Source organism: Phaethon lepturus, unplaced genomic scaffold (genome assembly GCF_000687285.1).
Source record: "Phaethon lepturus isolate BGI_N335 unplaced genomic scaffold, ASM68728v1 scaffold38384, whole genome shotgun sequence".
Lineage (NCBI taxonomy): Eukaryota > Metazoa > Chordata > Aves > Phaethontiformes > Phaethontidae > Phaethon > Phaethon lepturus.
This window is the reverse complement of record NW_010537708.1, coordinates 1-15,403: the sequence shown is the minus strand read 5'-3', so window position 1 is coordinate 15,403 and position 15,403 is coordinate 1. Positions and strand designations below refer to the sequence as shown.

At 40.7% G+C, this 15,403-nt stretch overlaps 2 protein-coding genes across 2 annotated transcripts; one reads left to right on the top strand and one right to left on the bottom strand.

Annotated features, from left to right (window-relative positions):
* Positions 1-4: 4 nt before the first annotated feature.
* On the top strand, positions 5-3,040 carry DNALI1 (dynein, axonemal, light intermediate chain 1; the record flags this gene model as incomplete). The annotated part of the gene is made up of 4 exons (XM_010286570.1): positions 5-62; positions 909-1,087; positions 1,347-1,511; positions 3,005-3,040. Coding segments are annotated over 4 exons (438 nt in total), but the record flags the coding sequence as incomplete, so codon positions are not given.
* Positions 3,041-3,937: 897 nt separating this feature from the next.
* GNL2 (guanine nucleotide binding protein-like 2 (nucleolar)) lies at positions 3,938-14,267 on the bottom strand (the record flags this gene model as incomplete). The annotated part of the gene is made up of 14 exons (XM_010286569.1): positions 3,938-4,165; positions 5,039-5,136; positions 5,849-5,928; positions 6,574-7,004; positions 7,359-7,466; positions 7,614-7,772; positions 7,883-7,987; positions 8,691-8,819; positions 9,593-9,706; positions 10,260-10,418; positions 11,664-11,730; positions 12,226-12,410; positions 13,524-13,663; positions 14,173-14,267. Coding segments are annotated over 14 exons (2,020 nt in total), but the record flags the coding sequence as incomplete, so codon positions are not given.
* Between the last annotated feature and the right edge of the window lie 1,136 nt (positions 14,268-15,403).

Below are 15,403 nucleotides of genomic sequence, written 5' to 3'. Positions count from 1 at the left end.
GAGACAGGCGCGGGAGACCGGCATCTGCCCGGTGCGCAGGGAGCTCTACGCACAGTGCTTCGGTCAGTGCCGCCGGCCAGCCCGCGCTCGGCCACGCCCCGGGGAAGCCACAAGCCCGCCCAAAAAGCGTTGCTCCTCACCCTCTCCCTGGCAGGCTGCGGCCCCCAAGGCCCCGGCAGCGCTCCCCTTGCCAGAAGGCTGAACACAGCCTTGGTCCCCACGGGGCAGGGCTGAGACGCGTCGTCAAGGGAGGCTGTGCCGGGCAGGGGTTGCTCTTCTAGCAGCCACACTGCCCTTGCCTTCCCCGGCATCCACCTGCCCAAGCTGTCAGCTCTTATATATAGCATTTTACAATGTCTTGTCATTCACAAAGCTGTGGTGTAAAGGTGTGCTTACACATACGTAACAGTAAAAGACGTGGGGGCTTAAAATTCCCTTAGTTGTGCTTAAACTCAACAATTAATTTAAAAGAACTTAAACCACTGTATAACTGTTAAGCACTCTTACACACTCTGATGATGTGGCGTTGGTCTTCCAAATGCAAGAGCTTGCCCTTGGCTTGAGCACAATTCTTCCAGAGACTCTTGACTCTTCTGGAGGTGTCCTGATAACTGCAAAAAGATCATTAAAAATTTTTACGTTTGCTGTTATGGCGTTAGTGGCTCAGTATCACTGTTGTTACCATAAGTTCTGTACCACCATTCCACTTTTATTTGCTAGCACTTGATGCTATAACTGTAATGTAACAAAAAAACAAAAAAGACTTATCTGTAGGAAATCCATGTTGCTTTTGTGGTGCAGAGAATATACAAAAGACAAGCATCTCTGGACCCTGTGTGTGTCCAGCATTCCTAGATAAATGTATACAGTAGCTATTCTAATTAGATTGTTGTACCCTTTCTTTAAAGATGAATTGATCCGTCAAATTACAATTAACTGTGCAGAGCGAGGACTGTTGCTGCTCCGAGTCAGGGATGAAATCCAAATGACAATTGCTGCTTATCAGACACTGTATGAGAGCAGTATTGCGTTTGGCATGCGGAAGGCACTACAAGCTGAGCAAGGCAAATCTGACACGGAAAAAAGAGTAAGTTGGGCTGTTAACCCCATAATGTAGTTTCCTGCATGTGATACAGCATAAGGACATGACATATAAAATTTTATATGAAATCAGTTATTTCTATTTCCACTGGATGGCAGTAGAGATCACCAAAATACTTGTCTTATTGTTTTCGTTCATAACTTATGTGCTATTATATCTGGAACACTTTAAAGATTGTACAACATACAATTTTGTCCCATCTTAACTGAAAATTTATTATTAGCAAACAAAACTTGAGAGTAAGATTGCAGACCTAGAAGAAGAAAAGCGGGAGTTGGAAAGACAAGTTAGTGAACAGAAAGCTAAATGTGAAGCTATTGAAAAACATGAAAACGAAAGGCGACAGATAGAAGAAAAGAAACACACTGAAGAGGTTCAGTTCCTGAAACAAACAAATCAACAGCTGAAGGTGAGTAAAAAAATACAATTCCAAATAATGGTAAAACTTCTAAATAATCTATAAAGATATAAAAATAACTTTATCCTTCTAGTTTTAGACGTGTTACATTTATGATGCATTTGTATTAATGGTCCACTTTCTTTAAATTATCAGTGAAAGAGGAAAATAGTGCTTTTGCATACTCTGCTTCCTTGCTCAATCAGGAATTGGTCATTACAAGTAAACCTGGTAATGCAAACAGCAGGTCAGATTAACTGAATTCTAGTCATACACACATGTGCCAGGAAAAGATCAGAATTTGTTCAGAAGATGATATAATCAGCTGGAGAAGAGCAAACGCATGCACCTGAACCCCAAATGCAGAGGCTTCAAGCTTGACTGATATCGCAGGAATATAGATTGTAAGGTTATAATAGTTAGCACCCTTTCTCAACTACAAAATAGAAAATCTTGTGAAGGCAAATTAAGATGCTGTTGGCCATTAAAGTTTACTCCTTGATAACAAGACACACCATTTAACCTTAAGTATTACCTAATAAGAACAACTGTGTACTTATGCAGTAGGGACTGCCTAATTACAGAAGTAATTTTGTGCATGCTGCTTTGGTGGAAACAGCTTCTGCTCGTTACTTTGCTTTTGAAAGGAAAAAAATCCCACATCTTTTGATGTAACATTGAAAAAATGTTACCATAAACAATGTTAAAGGTTTCTGGCTACAGCTAAAAACATTCCCTTTACACCAAGCTGCTCTCCTTATCTTCACCATTCCTACAGTTTCTCCTTTCTAAACCATTAATGTCTTCAGGCCATCTTGAAATGTTTTAGGGCACAAAATGGCATAACTGTTAAATCAAATATGTGTTGCCGCTGAATCCGTGTTTCTTCCTTGCAGTACAAGTATGCTAACAGCTGTGTGTATACCACTGTTGTAGTTTATCTTAATGGCAGCTCCTTGAAGAGGACTATCTAAAGCGTCCTGGAAGCTTCGTGCGCTACACAGGCACGGGTAGCTCTCCAATCAATCTACTGATTGGGCATCAAGTTGTGTCAGTAACTGAAAAACTTGCTGTTCCCACCTACTTTTGTCCCAGAGTCAGAGTTTGTGTTCCAAATGCTAGAGCGCCAAATATTTAATTTAGCTAACATAGTCCAGCCTGAAATCAGAGAATTCAGACCACTGTTTCAACAGCTTTTATTTAATTTCCTCTTCAATGCTTTACATTATAAAACGAGTCTTTCATTGTATGGAACCAAGGCCAACTCTTTTCTTCTCAGAATGCAACAAGTGTGTATGCCAAGAATGAAAAGCTAATTTATAAAACATGTAGTAAGGAATGGAATAGCTAGGGAAAAAAAACCCTGGCCTGCTTCTCTTGAAGTACTGCAGCATCCCTCAGCTCCTTGCTTTGAATATCTAACAGACAATTTATCACTTTTCAGCAATGCGGGTTTCTTTTATAGGTTGAATCTAATTTGACTTACTCTCTCATTTGTTTTTCAGGCCCAACTTGAAAGCATCATTGCACCAAATAAGTAGATTTTTTGGTTGTCCTCCAGGCAGTGCTCAGAAGAGCTGTCAGAGCAAGAAGTTTGCAATTAGCAACAAAGATTTGTCTTCATAAAACAATCTTGAATTTTCACTTACCGGGAATTGAAGGCAGCATAATTTTATTTTTTTTTTTCTTTTTCTCTTGAAGAGTTGAAATTCAGGAGCTTCATTAATTACTGCACCCTCTTTCAATGCTGTCTCAGCATTCAGCTCCTTGAATAGTGAACCTGTCTGATGATCTTCAAAGCAATAAACTAACCAACATTTTTATATGCAAGCATCTCTGTAACATTATTACTTTGAAAATGTTGTAGAAAATTCAGAAACACTATATGAAGTGTCTACAATAAATCTAAGTCACATTCACTAAGAATCAAATTGCAGGTAATTCTTGGAGAGGTGGTTGGAGGGTAATTCCTTGAGTATATGCAAGTTGGTCTTAATCGTGCATCAAAATTCCGTGTCAGAAGTGTTAGTAGTAAACTAAGATGAGCAATACCAAAGCTCTCTACGTGGTTATTTCTAATGAAACAAAGAGGTATGATACCATTCCAAGCATCACGCCTCAGTGGAAGCAAATGAAATCTTGACTTGAGGTATCCGTGTAAGTAGCTGGTTATACAAAGCAAGCAGACATGGGAAAGATAACTCACTGTAGTCATATGAAAAACTCCATAAAGCTAGTTTCCAGAAAAAAACCCAAAACACACCACCACTGAATAACACTTGAGGATATGTTTCGCCAATGCAGTGTTTACTGGCCTTAGATGGTGATGTGGAAATACCACGATCTCCAGTTGCATAAAGAACTTTCAGATGATGCAGAAACAAAGAGTGAGATGCTACTCCTGGGAACAAGACAGACAAGTCAAACTAGGCTTTCAATGGGAACTACAAGTTTTATATTAAAAAAAGCCACTGCATACTAGAGCTGGTTTATGTAAAATTTAATAGAATAAGCAGTTATTGCTTATGTTTGTATTTTTTGTGCTTTGATCTTTGTCCCTCCAAGCCAGTTTTTTTCTTGTTCTTATTCTTATTTTTCACGTTGTGAGTTTCATAATACCGGACTCCAACTTTCTTGGACCGCTGCTGCCTCTCAGCTCGTCTTCTCTGCAAATACACACAAAACACATTAGCAGATCCACGGTATCCATAGCCTGAATTTATTTGCATTCTTTCAAATGTTGTTCGCTTTGCATTCCACATGCTTTAAAAGCAACACCAATAATTTCAAACAAAACATTACTGATGTGAATGTATGGACATCTATATGGAATCCACCCACTCATGCTCTTAAAATGTTACAAAGGAAGATAGGCTTTAATTTCTGTAGAAGTAGTAAACAAGATACAAGACAAGAAGCAACCTGATGTGCATAGTCATGCAAGAGGTCTTTAACAGAATATATGACAGAACATTCATGAACAGAATTCAGTATTCCACTCCCCTCTGACAGTCCTAACAGTCCACAGCAATGCTCCAAAAAGCCCTTGCTGTACAAGTTTGCTTACAAATCACTTTTGAAGTCTTACAGACAGACTACTTCACTTGATATAAGTTATTCTAGAAGAATTGTTTAGACTTGACTAACATGAACAGAAGATAGAAGCAGCAGCGCTCTTTGAAGACAGAATAGTACTGCCCATCTAGTTCCAAATCCTTCCATCTCCCAGCATTTAGACCCCTGCTCTTAACAGCGTAAGTGGGCAAGCTAATGCTGAAAGCAGAACAGTTACCCACAAAAGATTCTCCCCTTCAACACGTTTTCTGTTATGGTTACCTGCTGGACCCTTTTATGGGTCCATGCTCAGCTGGAACATCTCATGTCAGCAGCAAATCACCAAATTCCCCCTACCTCAGCTACAGTCCCTGCGCTCTCTCCCTACTACTAGTGCCCAGTCTCAAATGGGCAACGTATGTTATTAAAAAAGCCATCTCTTATTACTTTGCTCATTTGTTTTATTACAAGAAAATCACACTTACTTCTTTGGATGTAAGTTTCTTGCAAGGCTGTTTACCCAAATGGTCATCATCATCATCTTCCTCTTCTGCTTTCCTTTTTCTTTTCTTCTCTGTGCTGCCTGCAAACAGCAGAGATCACATACTTAGGCATCTTCCAAAACACCCATCTGTTTGCAGAACTTAAGACTGGGGTCACCATGCCATCCACTTCAGCAAAGCATTCCTTTGGTCACACTTAAAGCCTTCTACCAAAACAACATGCACGTTCCCTACCAGAGAATCACTCGCTATTACTACAAAAATGGCTCTTCAGAAGCAGATTGCTTAAGTCCAGAAGAATTCCATAGTCTTGCAGAATAGGATTCTCCCACATGATTTTGCCTTTAATCAAACTTACTATGGAAACTGAAGCCACAGACTCTTGAAGTGACCACAGTAAAACCTATAGCATGAAGCAGCTCCGTGCTTTTATAATGTTGTAAAACCCTTCCACCCCCTTCTGTGTACTATTACACCATGTGGAATGGAAGTTGCTCAGACTACAATCTGCCCATAGCACCGTTCTTTTGGAAATATAACATCTGTCTTCACTTTACCTCTCCTTCACTAGTAGGAGGACATATCTTACTATATAGACAGGTGTTCTACAGAAAGGCTACAGCAAGGTGATCAGGTAAACCTTAGGTTAACTATGGAAAAATTTAAATAGCTTTAGGGGAAAAAGAACTTGCAAGCAGGAGCTAATGAATGCTTCTGCCCCTAACTCCCTCTCTTCTCTTGCTTATGGGATTTCCAAATGTAGATTAAGAACATCTACTAATCTTGTTTTACCTCTGTCTTCAGTTTCTTTGGGTTCTTCAGATTTCTGCATGGATTTTGCAAACACTTTTTCACTCAACTGCTTAGGGATTCTACAGAAGATAAAAAAAGCAATAAAAGAACACAAAATGTAACCATCTCCGAGAAGCGATCAGTCTTCAATAGATCCCCGTAGCCCATCAGCAGCAAAGCCACAGCCTTTGCACCTAAAAAACATATTACAGTAATCTTGCCTCTGGACTTTGGGCTTGTACACTGCACAAAGGGACACAACATAACACTTAATCTTGAAATCTCAGTCCTCACAAAGCTGGTGGATGAGCTTTTCTAAAACTGGGCCTGCTGTATGAGCTAGGACACTCTTGTACATGCATGGAGACCCAGTTGGTATATCCAGGTAGGACATTAGCTTTGGTATTGCTCAAGAACGAACTCAACATTAAGGAAAGATGTTGCTACCCAGAATACCAACAGATATCTAATCCATAGCTTAAGAGGCAGCTTTCCAAAAGCGAGAACATTTTTAGGTATGCTGGTAAATAGGACTTCCTGGAATCATCTTTCAAAAACAAACCGCGGCTTAGCCAGAGTTCAAATATTTAAGGCTAAACTAGATAAGCTGTGGCAACACAGACGAACCACTCAGGCAAGTCATGAATGGAGTGAAATTACAGGAGAACCACATTAACCCTTTTCCCCGCTGTGAAATATTTGAGTCACTGAGCAGATTCAGATACCTTATTGCTGAGAATCTCTTGGCTTTCGCTTTATCCAGAAATTTTTTGTATTTTGCAATCTTCTCCTCCAAAGCCTTAAGAACTGCCTTAGAGCTCTCCCTGGCACCTGTACCAGCCAACTGTGATTCCTCTTCTACTGAATCTTGATGGTGCTCAATTTCTTTCTCCTCTTCCTGCTCCTCCTCTCCAGAAGAATCACTGTCTGTTTCATCAAAACCTGGAACATCTACAGGAACCAGGTCTTCTTCTGAGAACTGAGGTGCCACGTTAATCCTCCCAAAGTTCTGCCGAACATGTGACATGAGTTGCTTAATTTCAGTGTCTGTATTATTCTTCTCTTCCACTGGCTCCACACTTACTGCTACGGACTCAGAGATTTTCTCCTCATTTTTATCTTGGCTTGATATCATAGCTACTTCCAACACAGAAGGCTGCAAGAAAGCGTGTAATGGATATATTACCCACAAAGTCTGTCCCACCATCTCTGAGAGCAATTTCCATTTTATCTCTTTGAAAAAAACCTAAGATGACAGCCTAACGATGTGATAATTACTGACATTTCTGGTAGTCAGATGATTGTAAAATAGCTCAAACATCTCTGTGAAGAGCATTGCTACCTGGTCCTCACCAAATTCAAGTGAGTGTCATCTGAATCACCAGACTTGGGCAGAGCCCAAGACATGCGGTGCCCAAGTTACATGGAACTCTGGGAAAAACAACAGTGAATACCATTAGGAAAACTGAATAATACATGAGAAGAGGAGGCATGGGCATCACATTCTTACCTGGGAACCTGTTTCTGCATTTGGTGGCTTCACAAAGAATGGAATCCTGCCTCTCTGCCAGTCATTCAGAACCATCTTGCTCACAGTTTGCATGTCAGGCTCACCACCCTGAAAGAACCCAGTAACAATTTATGTCCACATTTGCAGAGCATACCACCTTTCCATTACCTGTAAACAACAGAAACATTCACGCTTCCCATGTTCAGTAACAGGCCACAGGTTCTTCCAGCCTGCAAATGCAGAAAGTTGTCACACCTTTAGCAGTTTTCCAGTCCTAGAAGCAAGTTTCTCAAGGAAGTCTTCTGTATCCGTCCAGGAATCAATTTTGTATGTCTTTCTGATGTACTCTGGTTTGGCTCTTTCCAGCACAGCACTAATATGATCTTCAGGGCTCTTAATCTTTTCAACTTGAACCTGAAAAAGAATGGTAGAATATCAACCCTTTGGAAAGCATGTATTCATGTCTTTGAATCCATCATATTGATGACAGCAAAGATTTTCCAGCATTTAGTGCAGATACATACCACTCCCTTCAGCACAATGTCTGTTTCTGTGTCTCCAGATGGATAAACTACACCTGGGCAATCGATGAGAAAAATCCGCCGCATCAAGGTAATGTATTGCCACACCTGAAAGAGATCAGGAGTTCCCCATGTTACCTCCTTCCACACAGCCCTCTGTTCTGCTTTTTAAATGCAGAGTTCTAATACACAGGAGTCATCTTAGGAACTTGGTATTAACAGACAGAAACAGAATACAACTTGGCATTTTTGTTAGCTAGCCAAGACATATTGCACCTCACTTCTTCTGTATCAGCCAGTGCTACCCCTAAGGTTCGCATCAAACTACTAACTCACAGGACCAAGGTGAGGAAACTACAGTCACGACAAACTCCAATATTCTGTGGTTTTCCTCCTCCATGATACTTAACTTTAGCGACATTTAGGAGTCAAATGAACAGGCTAGCAAAAAAGATTCCTGTAACTTTGTCATCTCTGTCACATTCTTGAAGAACAGAGTTAGAAAACCAGCTCTAACAGAGACTGACAGCACAAATATACCCAATCATTTGATTCAGGAGAGCACAGACATCGAGTCAGGGCAGCTGAGTATTCAGATCACAGCAGTACAGCACAGGTAGAGTGGGAACTCAGGAATGCTTCCAGCAGCAGTGCTTCAGAGAAATGCCTGTCAATCAGCCACTCCTCAGACTCAAGGTCACATAGCAGGCTAGACTCGGAAGTGCCATTGAGCTAATTTTACATGAATTCTGCCTTTGACAACAGACTTACATAATTAATTTTTACCTTTAATGTAGGGATCTCCTCCTACCTTTGTTTCACCTGCAATAGGGGCCACATTGCAGACCTTCTTAGACCGTAATGTATTGATCACTGAGCTTTTGCCAACGTTTGGATAACCAATGAAACCCACACTGATCTGTTTCTTGTCAGAGTGTAACTGTTAAGAAGTAACACATATTTTTAATACCCCATAGAGAAAGACAGAATTACTACTACAGTTCTGAACATCTGAGCAGCTACTGTTCTCACTATATTGGAAAGAAAAGGGGACTCCAAAGTACCAGATCAAAAAATGAGATCAGCTCTTTTCTATCAGGAGAAATGTATAAGGGTACAACCAACTGCCATCCAAGAACTCCAAGCACTGAAGAAAATATTTTCTACTTCAAAAGAAGATGTGAACTGCTTTCATTCCTTGTTGCTTTAAAACTACTTGTCAATGCCTTATTTAGAAACCATTTAGGTTGAGAAACCAAGCAAGTACAAACAGTATCTGGGGACAGAATACAGACGTAGCTTGAAGAGACAGTAACTAATCTAAAGGCAACAGAAGGTGCTTTTGTTGGCAAAATGAAGACACTTAAAAAGAGAATACATTAATAGAATATTCATACATGCAGGACAAACAAGTGTGAAATATGTTCCTTTCTTCGACACATTCTAATGCGACCTAGCAGTGTCAACGGGATACTCTGTCTACAAGAAACCTTGGGTCAAACCAACTCTTTCTGGATCTCTTCCGTTTATTTTGAACGTATTTGAAGGAATGTTGCCTATTTTCTCCCCAAAGAAGGGAACTTCGATGATGGAGTTTGCTGACAGAATGGCCAAAGGAAAGTGTACTGAACCCCAAACGCTAACAGAACAAAAGACCCCACACTAAACAGCAACCCCCCCCCAACAGTACAAGTCACCAAAATTGTTCTGTACCTTTCCAAACTGCCTTAAAAGCTGTATGAAAGCACCTTTGCCAAAAGGGTTTGTGAGGCTGGCATGAAAAGCAAGTGTTGGATACTCCTGGGAAAGGACAGCAACCCAGCGCTTCTAAAGAGGAAAACATTACTTGGTTAGGGATCCTGTGCTGCAGAGGTGGTGAAAGAATCTGCTTATGAGCAGAAGTACACAGCATCTTCACTTGGGTCACAAATGCAACTGTCTATGAAAATTGCTACGGAAGAACCTTTGAAGCATTTCACCGACCCAACAGCTAAAAGCACTGAGTATTGTTTTTATAAAAGACAAACAATTTCCCAAAAACGCCTTCACTAATTAGTTTAACAATATAAAGCAAACCAGCTGTGGTGGATATGGATCTTAAGCAGACTAACATTTAGCATACTCTGGAGACATCAGCTGAACTGTTAAATCCAGACAGAGGAAGTAGAGAATTTGTGGCTGGTGAGTGTTGCTCAACTCAGCCAAACTTGGACAGATTTACATTGTAATTGTACTTTTATAGCAGACAAGCAGAGAGTTCCCATTGACCCAGTTACATTATGCCCTTTGAGACCAGCATGAAGACTGGCAACAGAATTAAGGCAGAGCCTACAAAAGGAACAAAGAAGGTCCAAGGAATAACAGGCAGGACTGTGCTTACAGTAGCCCAGGTAGGAACAAGATCGCATTTGTTCAGGACAAAAATGAGATGTTTCCAGTGTTTCTCCTTTTTAAGATAAGATTCCACATGAGGGGAGCGAGTACCCATGGGATCCCTGGCATCAAGAACTTGAACAACAACATCTGATGAGTCTATCACCTGAAAAAGAGTCATGCAGAAGGAAGGGATTTTACACAAAGACATTTATACATCCAAAATTAAAACCAGTAATTTTCTAAACTACATCATTAATTTAAAAACCTTGTATCCTCATGAACAACTGTTAATTCCCATAGACTAGTGAAGCTCAGACTAGTATCCATTGATCCTCCACTCTTGTCTTCCCCTGACTCCCCTGCAAATTCAGGGTGGACAGCTGAATAGCTTTTACCTGTTGTTATGCTTGTAGCACTTGGGAGAGAAAACATTGCCCACACAGGAAAATTAATTGCTTCAGTAGACAAAAACAATGTTCGCCATCCATTCTGCAGCAATTCAGTTCTGTCATTTCATAAAGGAATAGGATATAAAGTATGTTTTCTGGATCAATATGAAATACACAACCAAGCAGGAACCTGCTGTTAGTCCACTAAGCATCTACAGCAGGGAGCTGTCATTTTATGACTTGCTTCAAGCCAAGTGAATTTGTTTCACAGCTATTTCCTGCATTTTTGGCAGCGTCTTACTGAAATCTGTTTTGCTCTATCATTCCCAGTGCTTTTAGATCTAAATGAAAAGGTTTTAAGCTACATTCAGAAATTCAGAACAAAAAGTCAAGCAATTTCACATCTAACAGTCACGGTGACTCATGGGGAACTGACGGTCAGAGCACTGCAAAGACAACCCTAACAACATGCCTGATGTTTTTAGCCTAAAGAAACTTAAGGGCAACTGACTGGTTTACTTGTGGTGAAGCCCCAAGAATATACGAGAAGTTACTACTTTCACTCTGCCACTCCTTCTCTAGATCATATATTTTAAGGGTGTTTGTTCCAGTGGGACAAGAGCTCAAGAATCAAGCTCAGTTAGGCAGAGATTTGAAAATTAATCTCTGCGCTCTTCTACAGTTAGCTTTTTCTGTTCCTGTTTATCCTGTTTATCCTCTACCAGCACCAGAAAAAGGGTGTATTTCAAGTCAGTCAGTTCAACAGGCTCACAGGAAAGCAGGCAAGACAATGACAAACTCAGGACATCTCTGCATGAAGAAAGTCACTGGCTTAATGTTTCTAAGAAACTTTACAGCAAATTCAATTGTATCAAAGCTTCCCTAACAGAACAATGAATGGTTTTCCAAGGTTTTCTGATTATTGCTGTATAGGATTTCCAATGCTGTGCTGAAGCACCTCACTTCGTAAAGGTCGAGGAATAGACATGACACTGCTGCAAATTATAAACACTGCTTACCTTGTAGAGCTCACCCCAGATTCTTTTGGACTGTCCTTTCTTATATATTTCCTCTTGTGCTTCATCCCTGGAAGTGGATTACCAGACATCAGCAACCACAATAACAGTGTTACAGTGTTGTCTTCTCTCAATCCATTTAGCCATTCACAGACAAAAGTGGAGATGACGCCCAAATAACAGACAGCTGGAATTTCCCCCCTCCCCATCCTCCATCTTCAGTCTACCCATTTGCAGAAAGATCCTACAAACATGTACTCTTTCAAAGAGATTCCTATCTGCCCACTGGTCAGTTCCCTATCTAACCCAAAATGTCAGTTTGGAGATACTCTGACATGCAATAGGAAACAAATTATGAATACAGACAGAAGAGTCCCATGGACGCAACAATTTTGTTAAATACATAGGGCCAAAACAGGACTAAAAAGAAATCCCAAATTCAGCTCATTTCACTTTTCTTACTCCTCATACAGTAACAGCATTGATGGATGTACTAGACACTTCTTTAAAAATAAGCTGAATTTTCAGAAATTTAAACAATTAATAATTTCTCCTTTCTATTTACCTTACACCAGTGTCTTCTGTCACCAGGTCTCGGTCCTTGCCCTGATCGTAAGATCCTGATGAAGCTTCAGCATTTTCCACCAGAGACTGCATATCACTTGCAGAAAGATTTGGTCTTTTCCTCTGTGATTTGGGGCCAAATGTTGTTTCAAATGTTTCTGTGTCAAGAATGTGAACTCTGGAGGTCTAAGGAAAAACAAGTTGGTAAAAAAAACCCACAAACACTGCTTGTTCTATCTCTCATGACATGGAGTGTACAAGACCCCAGTTCAACGCAACTCTGCAACCTGTGACAAGAGTTACAGGCACTTTCCTAACAACGTTTGAGTTTTTCAGCTTAATCTTTGAGAAACATAAGAATGGATATTTAATAAGCAACAAAACACACTGCACTTGCCAAAGAACTATGCTTCAGTTCTTTCACTGTAAATTATGTCAAATCTAATTAAAGCTACAATGATGAAAATTTAGCTGCTATCTTTGATCATTTCTTATTTTTCTAACAAGTGCACAAATCTCGCCAAATTCACTGAGTTTTCTCACCAATAATTACAATCAAAATTGTAGATTCTAATGCCTGTAATGAATGCCAACTTTTCTTGGAACACCATATAATTCATTGCTGAAAGAAGTAATTTGTTTTTGTAATGCACATTTTAGTTTCTTATAACTTTTTCCATAATTTAGTTAACATTAACGACATAAACCTGGAAATTTTCCTTATGAAAAAACAGCTAGCAAGAGTCCAAAATAATAATTCAGACATCATGAAAGAAACCTGATAATAATTAAAACTTGATGTACTAGAAATGAAGGCTGCATGCACAAGAATTTCTGATTCAAGATAAAAAGCACATATTTGAATTCAAATTCATCACACGAAGAATGTTTGCAGTGTGAAGCATCCTCAAAAAGGGTCTCTCTGTCACACAAGCTATTAGAAGTATTAGAACATAAGGTGGCAAGCTGCTACAGTCATCCTAAGCTGGTACTCTAACCTAGGATGTTTTAGGGTAAGTTTCCTATCGGAAAATGGAATTTCTAATAAATAATAGATCTACTCACAAACTACAGGGAAGTAATACACCATTTCGTTGCCTTCACATTCAACGTCCACAGTGACAGGCTCTCAAAAACATCCTTCCCCAAGCCATCACTCCAATTGCCCCTCCCAGTGCTTCCAGAACACATTTCACCAGACAGAACAGAGACAGCACGATGGCCCACAGATAAATAATATTCATGACACCTCTGTGCACATAACCCAGCCTTTGCCCTGTACAGATGAATGATACTCACGTGCGGTTTAATCCGATCATAGAAGAGGGACATGGGCAATTTTCTTTGCTTCATGACCACTCTGTAAGGATCTTTCATGACAGTTTCCATCTCTTCTTGAAATTTCTGTAGGGATGATTGCTTGATCACACGAGTATTTCCTGCATATAAAAATAAATATTACACCCGACTATTCCTCATCTTAACTGCTTCAAAGACCCAAGATATACTAATAAATGATTAACACTCCATCTGAAATAAAAAATACCAGTGACAAAAACCAGAGGATTTTCCTTGAGACAAACTCCAACCTAGTGGAAGTAAGCCAATCCCTTTCCTTCCCACCATTTAAAAGAAAATTTTAAAAGTATCCCTAGGACATTAACAAACATAGGCTACAATGCACATACACATGGGCAAACCCCAGAAAATGACCAAAGGAGACAAAATAACCACATGTCAGAGGACTGCATGGAAAGCAAACACCCAAAGTGCAGGCACCTGCCAAGTGTGAGACAACACACATGCCTACAGCAGGGGGAGGTCCTTCACCTTCATTTTCCATGTGTCCCTCACAGTGGGGCCAATTCTGAAATAAAGACCCTCCAAAAACACAAAGTTCAACAGTTTTTAAGCTTGCTGAGTCCTAAAGTTGAAAAAAACAACTCACCAAACCATTTAATATTTGGTTCCACTCTTGCAACTGTGCCCGGTGCCACTGTTGACTGATACTGCAGAGGCTTAATCACTTTACCATGTTTGTTTCTAAGTGAAAAATGAGAACACATGTGACTACGCAAGGCCAGCACACATCCCTCTAGCAATTTTCTTTGCTAGACCAGAAGTACATCTGCAAAATCCAGGAAGACCCTTCATCTAGAACTGGTGCCCCTGAGATTGTTACCAGAGACAGTACTGCCTTTAAAGGCTCATTAACTCAAACACCGGAACAGAAGTAGTGATGCCAGCCAGCATACACTCCTATGTCTCACTCGAGCTTGACCAGACTCTCGATGACGGCTGCTTATGTCAAACCAGAAAGGCTTACTCGGGTGCAAAAAGCACCAAGTATCATTTCGTAGTAAACACTGCTTTCTTCTCTCATCGGCTCACATGCAAATTTTTAATCAGTTCTATCCATCAGCTGGTACAGAACACTCATCGTAAGATAATTTCCAAGTTAAGACCTGGCTTAAATTTAGTAATTTTAAAAAATACACATTCCTCATTCTGCTCTCAAAACAAAGTGAAATCTGGCAAAAGAAAACAAAACTGCTGATCTGAACCAGGACTCTCAGAAACCCCCCGCGGCATCTCCAACATGGCAGAGACACGTGTTTAGTAGGTGGGAGCTGCTCCGCAGGCAACCATTCTCAAGAGGAGTGAAGGGGTGTCTCTCAGCTAAGGAGCTCTATCGAAGTCAGGCTCTTCAGACATTCTGAGGTGAGCTTTTGAGTTATGCTCTTGTTGGAAGTAAAGGAATTCTGGGCATCTTTGGGTTCACAACATTCCAGTGAGATCACATCAGCTGTTCTGTATCAAATGGTTTCCAGCTGTATTCCCTGATACACATCGCTGGTTTGTTTGGAGCTCAGGATAAGGGTTCCCAGGTCACGGTATTACAGAAAACACAAAGGTTGTGGCTCCACACCAATAAATCGCCATTTTGTCATCAGCTGCCCTCAGCGTGGCTCTATCTGCCTCACAGGCCAAAGGTGCTGGCACCAGAGGCCGCACTGCCTGCATCGACAAACACGCTCCTGGAGTGGCAAAGCCCCGGTGTGTCCCGCAGGGCTCAGCCCGGCACTGTTACTGACAGTGCAGTTACCGGCGCCTGCTCACTGCCGTGCCCGGTGGGAGCTCGGCCCCGCGCCCCGGCCTGGCCTGCGGGAAACCACCCA